This window comes from Silurus aristotelis (assembly GCF_946808225.1).
Source record: "Silurus aristotelis genome assembly, chromosome: 19".
Classification (NCBI taxonomy): Eukaryota; Metazoa; Chordata; class Actinopteri; order Siluriformes; family Siluridae; genus Silurus; species Silurus aristotelis.
The window spans coordinates 24,349,449-24,365,269 of NC_139592.1; the positions used below are offsets into that span (position 1 = coordinate 24,349,449).

Here is a 15,821-nt window from a genome sequence, read left to right on the forward strand (position 1 = left end):
GAACTTAAAGCTCAGAACAGTAAGTGAAACTGCTGAAACATCCTGAAAGCAGGAGACGTGGTGGTGATGAGACTCTTGTGAGTAACTCCTGAGGGGAAGGATGGAGAAGTACACAGACAGAGAGAGAGAGAGAGAGAGAGAGAAAGAGAGAGAGAGAGAGAGAGAGAGAGAGAGAGAGAGAGAGAGAGAGAGAGAGAGAGAGATGGCGGGGGTCCTCTTGTATTTAAAATACTATTTTCAGGCACACAACAGAAGTCAGCAGTAAGCATTGACGGCTCCACCCCTTACCTGGAAGAGAGGTTCCTAAACTGGTGTAATTGTGATCGCATCCTAATCTCACAATCTCACTAATCTGTGTGTGTGTGTGTGTGTGTGTGTGTGTGTGTGTGTGTGTGTGTGTGTGTGTGTGTGTGTGTGCGCGCACCCAGCAGAGCCTGGAACAGGTCACTCTGAAAGACATGCAGTAGTCTCTCAGCCGTCACCCTGAACACTTCATCTCCAACTGAGTGACACGCCTCCATCACCAACAAAGCACGTTCTGTATCTACACACACAGACACACACAGACACACACACACACACACACACACACACACACGTATTAAAAGAATACAAAAATAACAAATATGTTTCAAGATAAAATGATACAGAAATTCTGTTCCTTAATCTTTCCCAGTGACACACAAATGTTGTGTAAATGTTACAAATATTTTATAAACGTTCTTAATAGATCCTGGAACTTTCACAGCTTTAATCAAACTATCTGCTAAAGTAGGTTCATTGGCCAAGAATCAGCAGTGATTCTGTGCTGAACACATCAGCATCACCCGAGTCATGAAAACATAGTAAAATGCACAATACGACATGTGAATAAGTATCTAATTTAATGTTTTCTAACACACACACACACACACACACACACACACACACACACACACACACACACACACACACACATAACTGACCTTCCCATTTCAGAGGCATGCTGTCAGCCTGCTTGTCTCCACAGCAATCTTCAATTTCTCTCTATTTCTTTCACACACACACACACACATACACACACACACACACACACACACACACACACACACACACACACACACACACACACACTTAAACCTCTTTCAGGATTAGTGTGAGTTGAAGCTCTGCTAGTTTTTCATTCATGCCTGTCTTCTCTCACACAAGTCTCTATTCATTTACATTTACATTTACAGCATGTAGCAGAAGCTCTTATCCAGAGCGACGTACAAAGGTGCTTTGAGTCTGTAGTAATGAATAAATCTACACTGTACACCAGATTACACACTTCATATAACTCTTGAATTCTACAAACTTGAAAAGTGCTAATTTAAGTGTTTCAGGAAGATGAAGGTCTTCAGTCGTTGCTTGAAGATAGTCAGGGACTCTGCTGTTCAGACATCTAGGGGAAGTTCATTCCACCACCTCGGTGCCAGAACAGAGAAGAGCCCTGAAGTGTACTTACCTCTCATTCTGAGAGAAGGTGGTACCAGTGGAGCAGTGCTGGAGGATCTCAGACAGCGTGGTGCAGTGTGAGATGTGATGAGGTCACTGAGGTAAGATGGTGCTGGTCCATTTTTGGTCTTGTAGGCATCATCAGTGTTTTGAATCTGATACATGCAGCTACTGGAAGCCAGTGAAGGAGCAGCAGTGTTAGCAGTTTTAGTTGGTGAGCACTGATCTGAGCACTGACAGACATATCCATGAAGATATGTCTGTCAAGCATGCCGAGATCCGAGGGGAAGCTGAGGTATCTGATGGAGAGAAAGAAAAGATGAGTTGAGTGTCATCTGCATAGCATTGGTAATAAAACCTATGTGAGGATATGACTTCACCAATGGAGTGGGTATAGAGGGAGAAAAGGAGGGGACCAAGTTCTGAGCCTTGTGGGACACCAGTGGTGAGTCTGCACGGGGAAGATGTGGATCACCTCCATGTTACCTGGTATGAGCGACCTTCTAGGTAGGAAACAAACCATTCCCACAGTCTTGTGTTTGACTGTGTCAAATGCTGCTGAAAAGTCAAGGAAGATAAGTACAGATGACAGCTCGGCTGATTGAGCAGCATGCAGTTTCTCAGAAACAGCCAAAAGGGTCGTCTCTGTGGAATGTGCCGCTTTGAACCCAGACTGGTTCGGATCATGGAGGTTGTTCTGTGAGAGACAGACAGACAGTTGGTTAAAAACAGTGCATTCCAGAGATTTAGAAAGAAAGGAGAGAAGTGATACTGGTCTGTAGTTGTTGATGTCTGATGGATCCAGAGCAGGTTTCTTTAAGATGGTAATGACCCTTGCTTGCTTGAAGGTAGTTGGTACATAGCCAGATGTTAAGGACGTTGATGATTGTGGAGATGAAGGGCAGGAGCTCTTGTGTGATGGTCTGAAGCATAGTTGAAGGGGTTGGATCCAGAGGACAGGATTGCAAGATTGGATGACTTTCAGTATTTCATCTTCTGTTAAGGTTGAGAAGCTTGACAGAGACGTAGTGGATTGCTGGCTGTGTTGTGTAGTCATTGTTGTTGGAGGAAGTGAAGGTCTGGCAGATTTTCTTAATCTTTTCATCATAGAAGAAGGCAAAGTCATTAGCAGTCAGGGAGGATGGAGCAGGTGTGGAGGGGGGTTGAGTAGTGAAGAGAAGATGTTGTGGAGCTTACGAGGATCTTGTGCAGAGGACTTGAGCTTTGCCTTGTATTCCTCTTATGTGTGCATCTACTACACCACATGGTGCCCCTGTTGTCTAGCTGGTCTGCTGAAAGGTTAGCATGCTAAGTAAACAATTTATCCACAGGATACACTGCTAAGAAAAGTTCAGCACCTCACATACATCTGCAAAAAAATCCACACTCACAAATAACTACAGAAATGACCACCTACATGCTTGATGAACACTAAGCGAGAACATCTTCACTCTCCTGCTCATAATAATTACATCATCTTTACAGGAAACACAGAAATGTTCACAATAAATCAACACTGACACATTTAAACTTTCTTCATCCAATAAATCAATACAGTATTTTTAGCACACTGTAGACATTCTATTATTATTGTTATTATTATTATTGTTGTTGTTATTATTGTTGACATTATAAATTAAGATTTCTAACTAATTTTTTTATAACAATGGCCACACCCCTGTTTCTAACTCTTCGCTTTACACAAAGTGGACAAAGATGATAAATCAGAAACTCAGTGTAGATGAAACACATTCGCTGTGCTTCTCTCTGCACGGTTATTAAACACTGAGCTGAAACATGGCGAGGATTCTGATCTTCTGCATCATCTGTGTTTCTGCAGCAATCATTCAAATGGACCGAGCTTACGGTACAGCAACAGGCTTTCCATTTACTGTAACAACTGCACCAGTAGCTACACCTGGATCAACATGGGAAACCAGGAGTAAGACTTGTTTTTTTCTCTGTGTTGTATTATTCTTTTATTAGTCTCCACACTCTGTCCTCTACATCTGCCTTTCACACCATCTACCTGCATGTCTTCCCTCACCACATCTATAAACCTCCTGTAATCAAGAGCAAAAAAACACAAGATTTTGAGACCAAAAAATGTTTGTGTTCATTTTAGGTTTTTTCCATCATCTGGACCTGATAGAAACTTGTACTTCACTGCATTGATGTTACACACTAGCTCACTCTCCTGTTTATCACCAGCATATTCTGTACATTATTTCTGAGGTATTCCAGGGTTCAATACAGTACTGAAGTACAGTAATCCCCTGCTTTAGCGCAGTCCAACTCTGATTGCATTGCATTTGCCACATAACTAATTTGCTTGGCTGATTTTCCTCTTCTATCTGCAGAGAGCACCATAGCCCAAAATACTTTATGGAGTTTTATGTTGAAATAAATAAATAAATTAATACAAAATATGATTATTCATTATAAATTGAAGTAAAATGATAATACAGTACAGTAAGTAAAGAATGTGGTGATGTGTATTTTTAACTCCGCCTCTTTTTTTTTTTTTTTTACATCAAAAGGACACTTCAACCAATAAACAAGCAGAGAAACTACACATAGGCTATGCTACAGAACTGTAAACTGTACAGTGCATGTACTCACTATAAATGTGATAGAGTGTACTGTGTTTTTATTATATATTCTTGCACATGTTTTCTGTGTGTTTAAAGTGTGTGCGAGGATCATTTACAGCTTAAACAATAAAATAAAAGCGTTTTTTGTGGTGGTGTCCTTTTATTGCAGTTTTTTGTTTATCACAGGTTTTGAAACGTAGCCACCACGATAAAGGTGGGATTACTGTGCACGGTTAACCCAGGGTCATGTTGCTTGCACAGACAAAAACACACATCTTAAAATATATCTTTTGATCATAAGATTTTGTAGCAGTTTTGAGTCTTTGAACAGACATTTGAATAGTGTGATGATCCTGCAGCTGAGACAGAGCCACAGCTATGAACTATGAGAGAATTGTTTATATATTTATTTTTCTACTTTTTAACTTCAACCACCAAAACATTTAAACATTTATGGACACAGTAACTGTAGAAAAGTTTATTTAGGATGAATGAACAGCTATAAGAGTTTATTTCTATAACTGGGAGTTACATACTGCATATAAAGAAACACACATGTACAGATCAACATGAACACAAAGTATTTCCTCATATATGGTACATCATCAGTAGCCCTAAAGTGCACTGCAATGCCCATTAGTCAGTTCCTCCAGAAGGACCATGGTGTTCAATTTGAGTACAATGTAGATGAATGAATTTTAACATCAACAATTTCTAACACAATATTATAGACGTTATGCTTTAACTACTGTGTGATTTGTGTTCATCTGTAACCTCTCTGTGGACATGTTCTGTTTGCATGAATGTAAAATATATATATATCATATGCTTATCTTTTCTTTACATAAAAGAGAGATGTCGAAGTCAACTGCTGGCGCTTGCTGATGACGTCATCGCATGGTTGCCATGACGCGTTAGTGCTAGTCTTCAAGCATATTACTACAGAAAGAGCTCAGCGCCGTGTTCTCTTCAGGTAATCATCATCATCATCATCATCATCATAATTGATAAACATAATAATAGTATTAATAAACTCCTTACTTCAAGTAATAATAATGTAGACAAACAGTATGTGTATAAAGTGCTGGAGTTTCAGTCTTGTTAGCCGCTAAGCTAATCCGCGGTGATATAGAGAGCTGTACTCGTGTTGTTTCTGATCATGTGTATTTATTGAGTTCACTTATTATTTATAAATTACGTACTTTTTACAATTTAATAAGATATTTAATTTACATTGCACACTCCGCCTACTGCTCTAGGATTAGTTGAAGTGATTTTATCCAATCCTGGAGCAGGTGGCAGGATATCATCCAATCCTATCGCAGGGTTTATGACGGGAGGAAGTAAAAACGGACACCTGGGAAGAGCGTCGGTTTCTTTAGAACAAGTGTAGGTATAGTATTGAGACTAATCACCTGTGTGTGTGTGTGTGTGTGTGTGTGTGTGTGTGTGTGTGTGTGTGTGTGTGTGTGTGTGTGTTTTTTAGGGTGAGATGGATAATACAGCAGCAGATTTGCTGGGTGGTGTGGAGTCGTTACATTCCTCCTCCTCTCTCTCTCCTCCTGTCTGTCTCTCCTCCTGTCTGTCTCTACCTGTCTCTCAGTCTTCCTCTCCTCTCTCCTCATCTCGTGAGGTCACTGCTCGTCTCTACTCCTCCCTTCAGCAAAGTCGAGAGCAAGAGGTCAAACACCATCAGGGCGAAACCCATCGCACACCAACAGCCAGGTAAAGACATCATTATATAGGAATAACAATTATAACAACCTGTGTGTGTGTGTGTGTGCGTGTGCGTGTGCGTGTGCGTGTGCGTGTGCGCGCACACAAGTGTGATTTTCAGACATATAGATAAAAAGTAGATAGCTTCATCTCACTTGTCTCACTCTTGCACAGACAGGTATCTTTTAAGGATACGTCTCCGCTGGTTGCCATGATAACAGATCAGATTGGGGATGGTCTCAGATTGTGTTCCTCCAGTGACCTCAGAATCTCTACCATGGAGGAAGTGGAGTCAGAACCAGAGCCAATCGCTGAAAAGATGGAGCTGTTGAGCAAAACTAAACTTCAGGTAATGGCTCTTATAAACACAACACGCTGGAGTTCACACCGTACACACCACTGCACTGTTACACTGTTACACCCACAACACCTTCATAATACCTGTACTGTTCTGTGTACAGCCAACCATACATGCTGTGTGTGTGTGTGTGTGTGTGTGTGTGTGTGTGTGTGTGTGTGTGTGTGTGTGTGTGTGTGTGTGTGTGTGTAGAGTGGTCATTGGCACATTGAGGAAATGGAGAATGTGAGGAGTCATTTACAGACAATTCTAAGAGCCAGAGAGACTGACACACACGGTGAGAACACACACACACACACACACACACACACACACACACACACACACACACACACACACACACACACGTACGCACGCATACACACAGATACAGAACCACAGCCCGGTAACAGGAGATGAATGAGCCCTGGTCTCCAACCCACCAACAGTCTGACTTTGACCATTAACTTGTGAATTATGACCTTTACAGAACTCCCCTCTGATCTGCAGTATATTCAGAACAATGAGAGTGACAGCAGCTCTCCTCTGCTCAGGTACACACATACACACACCTCCTTCTGTTTATCTATCCATCTATACATCCTCTTCTTTATCATGTCACCTACTCCTACTCCCCATGTTCATCTCTCTCTCTCCCTCACTCTCTCTCACCCTCTCTCACCCTCTCTCACCCTCTCTCTCTCTCTCTCTCTCTCTCTCTCTCTCTCTCTCTCAGTGGTTTAGAAGGGTTGTTCCCACGGTATTCCCGTCTCCGTGCGGATTTTGACTCTGCCCATTTTCACTCTGTATCTGAGCTGCAGGTGATCAGAGAGAGTCTGGAGAGAGAAAGAGCAAGACGCAAGGTAACACACGTATATGTATACACACACACACACACACACACACACACACACAGAGATGTTAGAATAACCAGTGCGCACGCTCTCTCTCTCTCTCTCTCTCTGTAGCACTCGGAGCAGCAGCTCTTGGCAGTGCAGAGTAAGGCGTTAGAGCTGCAGCAGCAGTTAGCACTCGCCGTGTCTGCAGATCGCAAGAAAGATATCATGATCGAGCAACTCGATAAGGTTCATCCACCCTGTCTCTCTGTGCTAGTACAGCAGTGTGTGTGTGTCTGTACGGGTGGGTGGGTGTTGTAATGGGTGGAGGGTGAGGGTGGTGTTTTCTCTCTTACCGTGTGTGTGTTTCTCAGACCTTGGAGAAAGTGGTGGAGGGGTGGCGCCGGCACGAGAGAGAGAAGAGTGAGGGAGTGAGAAGGCTGCAGGAGGAGAAGGAGGCAGCAGAGAGTTCACAGCAAAAACAGAGAGAGGTGGTGACACAAACACACACACACACACACACACACACACACACAGACACACAGACACACAGACACACACACACTACTTATTCTGGATATCCAGTACCTGTTGCAGGGTAGTCTGCCACATGATCCGAGACGAGTGCTGTTCCTGTCCTTGTCCACACAATTGTCTTACAGTGTGAACCTGAAACAAGGACATTACCATCACCTGCCACACACACACACACACACTTATAGGCATCAAACAACACACACCTACTTTACAACACTTAGATTACACACAAACAGAATGCTTAGTTCTTGCCTTTTTATCTCTGTGTGTGTGTGTGTGTGTGTGTGTGTGTGTGTGTGTGTGTGTGTGTGTGTGTGTGTGTGTGTGTGTGTGTGTGTGTGTGTGTGTTGTAGGCTATGGCTTGCCTTGAGAAGAATCTGTCTGAAGCAGCAGAGATGCTGGAAAAAGAACAAAAACGCATGGAAGACCTACAGAACACCAACAAACTGCTGGTATACACACACACACACACACACACACACACACACACACACACACATTGTACTGTGTAAAATTGAGTCCTGAATAGTGTCTGCATGTATGCAGGAGTTTGACATGGCGGAGCTGCAAGTGTCTGTAGGTGAGTTGGAGCAGGAGGTGCAGCGTCTACGTGCTGAGTTGGAGGAAAAGAAGGCTGAGGTGGAGAGACTCCAAACACACAGCCTGGATCTACAGCAACAACTTGAACAACACAACCTTGAATCCAAACACACACACGCACACCTGCAGCAGGAGCTGAAACTGCTCACACAACAGCTGGAGACAGAGAGGGTGAGGCGCATGCGTACACACACACACACACACACACACACACACACACACACCTCTGCAGGAGCTGGCACACATTTAAAATGTTTAATGTCTGAAAATGTGTTCTAATCGTGTGTGTGTGTATAGGAGCGAGTGGGTCAGGAGGTGCAGCTGCATGAGGAGACCCAGTCCAGACTTCAGCAGCTGCAGCAGGACCTCGAGGAGACTAGGAGAGAAAGAGACACAGCCAGAGTGGATCGAGCACTAGACCAGGTCTCACATATACACACACACACAAACAAACATAATACACAATCATGCAGGGATTCTCCAGATTGTTGTTTTTTTTTTGTTTTTTGTGTGAAATGAGTGTAATTCAGTGTAAATTAGCACCTGCACAGTTACACACACACAAACACCTGCACAGTTACACACACACAAACACCTGCACAGTTACACACACACAAACACCTGCACAGTTACACACACACACAAACACCTGCACAGTTACACACACACACAAACACCTGCACAGTTACACACACACACAAACACCTGCACAGTTACACACACACACAAACACCTGCACAGTTACACACACACACAAACACCTGCACAGTTACACACACACACAAACACCTGCACAGTTACACACACACACAAACACCTGCACAGTTACACACACACACAAACACCTGCACAGTTACACACACACACAAACACCTGCACAGTTACACACACACACAAACACCTGCACAGTTACACACACACACAAACACCTGCACAGTTACACACACACACAAACACCTGCACAGTTACACACACACACAAACACCTGCACAGTTACACACACACACAAACACCTGCACAGTTACACACACACACAAACACCTGCACAGTTACACACACACACAAACACCTGCACAGTTACACTCACACACAAACACCTGCACAGTTACACACACACACAAACACCTGCACAGTTACACACACACACAAACACCTGCACAGTTACACACACACACAAACACCTGCACAGTTACACACACACACAAACACCTGCACAGTTACACACACACACAAACACCTGCACAGTTACACACACACACAAACACCTGCACAGTTACACACACACACAAACACCTGCACAGTTACACACACACACAAACACCTGCACAGTTACACACACACACAAACACCTGCACAGTTACACACACACACAAACACCTGCACAGTTACACACACACACAAACACCTGCACAGTTACACACACACACAAACACCTGCACAGTTACACACACACACAAACACCTGCACAGTTACACACACACACAAACACCTGCACAGTTACACACACACACAAACACCTGCACAGTTACACACACACACAAACACCTGCACAGTTACACACACACACAAACACCTGCACAGTTACACACACACACAAACACCTGCACAGTTACACACACACACAAACACCTGCACAGTTACACACACACACAAACACCTGCACAGTTACACACACACACAAACACCTGCACAGTTACACACACACACAAACACCTGCACAGTTACACACACACACAAACACCTGCACAGTTACACACACACACAAACACCTGCACAGTTACACACACACACAAACACTAAATGTTCCTTTTAAGGTCTCTCTGGGTTCTCATATGTCATGAAACTTTTCATCTGTCCTACTGTGAATTTTGCTGGTCATTACATTTGTATCCATGAGGGTTCCACCTCACCTCGAGAGTTACATCCTCTCCCTCCTGAGTCAGAACATACTGTACAGCTATTGGAGTTTTGCTTTCAGGCTCGGTTTGAGGCTCAGCGCTCGCAGTGGGACGTGGAGCTCCGCCTTGTTGTGGAGCAGCAGGTCACAGAACGACTGGCAGCCATGCAGGAGGAGAATGCTAATGCTACAGCTAGGCTACGAGAGCAACACAGGTACACACACAACACAATCATAGGAGGATAACACAAATGCTACAGATAATCTTAGACATTCTGAAAAGCCATCTTTCAGAAGATCATGTTGCAGACACTGACCGTGTGTGTGTGTGTGTGTGTGTGTGTACAGGAAGCAACTGCTGGACCTGAGTGCTCGTCATGAGAGAGAGTTTTCTGTTCAGTCAGATGAGTTCAGATTGCAGCTGAAGGAGAGAGATGACCGCCAGCACCAGCTCACACTCAACTTCAACAACAAGTATGCAGTACTGTGTGTGTTGAAATACACACACTTACTTACCCACACATTAAACATGTGGGACTGAGAGGTTGTCCACTTACATTCCAGACTCTTCCTCCAAACCACTCGTCTCTTCAGATGCAGATATTAGTTGTTGCTATGACAACCTATGGTGAATTAGTTGACCGTTACTGTAACTAACAAGAGCGAACACAACAGTGCAGTTTCGGTAAATCTCATATCATCTTGCCACTCAATCACCGTGTGTGTGTGTGTGTGTGTGTGTGTGTGTGTGTGTGTGTGTGTGTGTGTAGGATGGCAGAGCTACAGGAGGAGCTTGTTTCTATGGAAACCAGTAAGATGAGGCTGGAGATGCAGAGGGAGGAGCTAGTGTCTCGTCTGCAGGGAATGATGCGTTCCCATTGGGCAGAGGCTCTGAGACTGTTGACAAATCAGGAGCAGGTCTATGAGAAACACAACGAAGTTTTACAGTCCTACACACCACAATTCATCCGCTGACATCATTGTCTCTGTGTGTGTGTGTGTGTGTGTGTGTGTGTGTGTGTGTGTGTGTGTGTGTGTGTGTGTGTGTGTGTGTGTGTGTGTGTTAGATTGACATATCAAAACCACACTCATCCCTTCAAACTCAGGACACTAGTGTCTGTAGCACAGCATGCACACTTTCTACAGGTACACACACACACACACACACACACACTCGTAAATAATTTAAATATTAGTATTATTAATAATGTTACAGAGATCATTCTGGATCATTTCTGTCTGTCAGCTGCTCCTCAGGCTGTGGTCCTCCAGCTGTGCAGAGACAGAGAGCGAGGGATAAGGGGAAAAGGGGACAGTGGAGGGGACAGAGGACGAGTGGAGTCTGACTTCAGCCTGTTAAACCACAGTCAGACCTTCAGTCCACTAGAGCCAGTGCTGGATGACACACACCTTACAGGTATGAGATGCGGCTGAAACTAGCAAAGACTTGAAGAACGTTGAAGTGAGGTACTACGTTGCACTGTGTGTGTTGCAGCTGGACATGATTTGTGGGACAAGTCTGTGGGAGCAGAGAGACACATAGTGGACAATGGAAATGATGGAGGGAGATTCCAAACAGAGAAAGAGAGAGTGGGAGAGATGTCTCAGTCTGGAGAGAATCTGACTCTGCACTCGACTCACTTTCACACTCAGGAACTGTACAGTGACATGAATCAAAACAAGATTCACTCTGATCACCAAGTCAACAGACAACAGTTTCCCAATTCCAGTGTCCATCCCAGTGTGACACTGAATCCCACTCTCAGACCAAATCAAACCCATTCCTCCACAGACATACAGGCCAATCACAGCTCAGATAAGGGGGCAGGGCGATGTAATACAGGGACAAGAGCTCCACCCACAGAAGAACAGACCCTGAGAGCCCCTCCCCCTGTGTCCAAAACATCTTCGTGTGACAAAAGACAAAATGAACTGCAGTACTACATTGCAAAGGTGTATATGCACACACACACACACACACACACACACGTCTATCTCTGTTATTGCATGTAACACAACACAGTATAACATTTCTTAGTAATTGATCTGCTTTTCCGTCTCTCTAGCTGTTGGAGCGTTCTCCAGGTGAGCCTCTGGAGGAACATCAGGTGGAGCTGAACAAGACCAGAGCAGAAACGCAGTCCGCTAACTCAGGTGCGTTGTGGTTCACACATGCAGCTTTGCTGTTCTGGCACCTTCTGCATAAATGTGTGTTTTTAGGTGTGAGTTCTCAGGTGGAGTCAAAGCTGGAGCAGCTTGCTGACCTACTGCACCTGACACTGCCCCCTACACATACCACACAGCAACTACAGCAGCTCCTAAACACCATTATTAGGTGTGTGCACATGTATATTATTGTTTGTGTATACATTGTGTATTACACCACACTGGATTAAAAGGTGTGTGTGTTGTGTGTGTTTTAGGTCTGGTGAGACATGTTCTGACTCAGTCCATGCTAATCTGGACCGCAGACTGGCACAGCATGACAGGAGGGAGGTGAGACAGAAGGAGGAGAGAAATAATAGAAGTATATTAGTGTTATGAATTAAAATAATAATATTAATTAAAGGATAAAAAAACATTTGAAATGTAAATGATTATCAGACATGGTAAGAAATTCTAAAGCAATAATTTAAATAAAAGGTAGATTTTGTTAAAAGTTGCAACAGAATAAAAAAAGAAAACCCCCTATAATAAACACAGTGTGTATTCTGTGTGTAGCAACGTCAAGCTGCACCTCGCAACACGCAGAGCACGACCACACGAGGACGCCGGACTGGAGCCCAAGGTCAAAAGTCAGGATCAAAGGTCAATGCTTGGAGATGAATGAACTCTGATGATTCTATTTAAAACTAAAAACAGATTTTCTTTTTTAGTGTATTTTATTTCCTGCTATTAATTTATTATAATAAAATGTTTTACTAAGTTCTTGTTTTATAAACATGTGTGTGAGTCTTCATTATCTGATTATTTTATTTTAATGTATTTGTCTCAGTGTAAATAGGAAGTGATGATTAGGTTGTGGTGGCAGTACTGCAGTGAGAAACGGCTCGTTCCCCAGCGTGGGGTTACAGGAGGAAGTGCAGGAAGTCTGCAAATTAAAGAGAAATATGTATAAAGTGGGACTGGGACAGAAGTGTGTTTACAGACATAAAGGAGTTTTAGTATAAATGAAAGTAAACACTAACCATATTTATTAATTTTAGGGGGTTTTGTGTGGATGTGATGTGACCTCTCAGATGATTTCAGACGCTGTGGGCACTGTCACAGCTTCAGTCCTGTAGAACTGCAGTCTTTAAAAACATCATCACTGTAATGTGCAGAACATTTATAATTAAGAGTCTTCCTAATGAACATAAACCCTAACCCTAACCCTAACCCATAAATATCCCATATTCCAGCTGAGGAGAGAGCTGCACTATGGGGCAAACTCACATCAGCAGCTCAGAAATGACTACAGTGAACACTATTAACTTCCCACTGTAATAATGCTGTGTGTGTGTGTGTGTGTGTGTGTGTGTGTGTGTGTGTGTGTGCGCTCGTGAGCTGTGAGCACTGATACAGTAATTAAGAACATGATTCTATCTTCTGAGTACCACTGGAATTAACAAGGTTTTATAAGTTACAACATCTGATCATTATTACTACATGGGTAATTCTCTTGTAAGATGAGTGTAATACACCATCATCCTGTCACCACCCCGTTACCAACTGGTGATCACCTGTGGATCTGGAAGGCCAAATGAGGGGTGTTATGCTGTGTATGTCATATCAAGAAGATGAGAAGAAACACCAGAAGCCTGATCTCTGAGCACATTATCTGATCCCTAACAAGCAGCAGCTCCCTTCCTAAACTCCGGCACCTCAAAGTGTATCATGAACCTCACAAAGCAGAAAATGATTTACCCGTGTGCCAACAGGAGCATGTGTCTGAGACTGTTTCAGTACCGGTTCAGTTTCAGGGGCATGGGAACTCAGAGGTTAAGGTGCTGGGGTACTGATCAGAAGGTTGGAGGTTCAAGTATCGTCAAGCAGCTTGGGCCCTTGAGCAAAGACCCTTAAGAGGGGCACCGTATCAGGGCTGATGAAAGAATTTCACTGAGCTGTAATGTATATGTGATAAAGTTCTTTCATTCTTTTCTTCTACTGCTGAATGCATTCCACAGATTTCAGTGCAAGTGCTATCATAAATAAATAAACAAACATCATTCCAGATCTTCAGTACTAAAACCTCATGAAACTATCAGGGTTATTTACAGTAACTACAGAACACAAGGAACATGTAGAAGAGCATGTTTACCAGCACAGAGGTTATACAGACTCATTTACATAGAAAACTAGTTTTTCTTACCAAACATTTAGAGAATTGATGCTAAAGTTCACACAGTATTTACTTCACTATTCCAGCAAATCTTTTCATTAAGTAACTGAAGTCATATTCATTTTAATCAGAAATTTACTGAATGTTAATAGAAATATTTCCTGTGAGCATGTTTGTGTGGCAGTGACTGAATAAAACCCTTTATTATACATTATCTACAAATATGTTTAATAAAACTCCTGCTTAGTCTTTCTGTATTCTACCTGTTTTTACTGCTGATTTTAAACCATAAACTCTGACACATTATAATTCAGCTTTTTTTAAAATATTTTCTTGCTTATTTTGCTCTTTTATTTTATAGTAATTATCTACAGCTCCTCAGTTTAACCTCAATAAAAAAAAAATGAGGTAAAATACTAACTCTCAGGTCAAATATGAGATAAAATAATAACCATGAGGAAAAAAAACTGAAGTGTGTGAGCAGCGCATGAGACACCCCCCCCACCACCACCACCACCACCACCATCCTTCTTCTCCCACCACTTTGCTCCACCTCTTAGGATCAGTGGAAGCGCGTCCTTACAGCGTGACATCGCCCCCTACAGTCCACCTGGATTACATGTATGAGTGTTTTACTGAACAGCCTGGTGGTTCCTGGTGTCCTTCTGTGAAAGCTGTCTGTGTTATTCATCATCCAAATGTATTCTGATAGCAATAATCTGCCCACACATGAAGAACTGGTGATATTCAGGTTAACATTTCCTGACATTTCCTAATTTTACCACTAACCCAGGTTCATCAACTGATTTTGAAGTTTGTTTTTATTAAAAGTGATAAAATTCACATTGTTTAATACTTATGATGAAAACCCAAACAAGTCAAGTCAAGTCAAGTTTATTTGTATAGCGCTTTTCACAACAGACATTGTCTCAAAGCAGCTTTACAGAAAACAACAGTGAAGGTGAATGGTGTGCGTTTGTCCCTGATGAGCAGCCGTGGCGACAGTGGCAAGGAAAAACTCCCTTAGATGATATGAGGAAGAAACCTTGAGAGGAACCAGACTCAAAGGGGAACCCATCCTCATATGGGTGACATCAAGAGTTTGATCATAAATCTTTCACAATACAGAACAATTTGTGATCATCATAGATCCAGCATCAGCTTCTCCATGCCAGGGCCTTTAAACACTCGGCATCTACTTCTCCATGATCATCCATAGGTCCATAATCTTCACGAGGTGGGACGTGACTGGAGCTGGCCAAACCTCAGGATGCCTCGGGATGGGGAGAGAAAGAGAAGCAGTGGAGAGGAATTAGCGTAGCTGCTGTTCATGATATTAACAGCACAAGTTGATAATGTGCATGTGATCAGATGTTCTGGAGCACAAGGTTATGATGTGATGTGTGTGATGTGTGTTATGTGTAGGCTTTGCTAAAAAGATATGTTTTTAATCTACACTTAAACTGGGAGAGTGTATCTGAACCCCGAACACTGTCAGGAAGACTAT

At 42.9% G+C, this 15,821-nt stretch overlaps 1 protein-coding gene and 1 long non-coding RNA gene across 2 annotated transcripts in view; one reads left to right on the forward strand and one right to left on the reverse strand.

Annotated features, from left to right (window-relative positions):
* The window catches only part of LOC310715301, a 1,597-nt gene extending 478 nt beyond the window's left edge, over positions 1-1,119 (reverse strand). Inside the window, exons 1-2 of the long non-coding RNA XR_014530292.1 lie at positions 966-1,119; positions 425-544 (exon numbers count right to left, since the gene is read on the reverse strand). This is a non-coding gene — a long non-coding RNA (uncharacterized lncRNA). The remainder of the gene's footprint in view (positions 1-424; positions 545-965) is intronic.
* A 3,827-nt stretch (positions 1,120-4,946) lies between these two features.
* Positions 4,947-12,934, forward strand: cntrob (centrobin, centrosomal BRCA2 interacting protein). The gene is made up of 21 exons (XM_083570452.1): positions 4,947-5,043; positions 5,557-5,795; positions 5,961-6,135; positions 6,337-6,421; positions 6,614-6,677; positions 6,860-6,986; positions 7,092-7,208; positions 7,334-7,450; positions 7,850-7,948; positions 8,043-8,267; positions 8,394-8,519; positions 10,075-10,208; positions 10,342-10,467; positions 10,764-10,911; positions 11,064-11,139; positions 11,240-11,410; positions 11,489-11,946; positions 12,060-12,147; positions 12,214-12,328; positions 12,417-12,489; positions 12,715-12,934. The coding sequence occupies exons 2-21, from the start codon at positions 5,563-5,565 to the stop codon at positions 12,817-12,819; spliced, it is 2,862 nt and encodes a 953-aa protein (XP_083426578.1). The 5' UTR covers positions 4,947-5,043; positions 5,557-5,562; the 3' UTR covers positions 12,820-12,934.
* Positions 12,935-15,821: the final 2,887 nt, after the last annotated feature.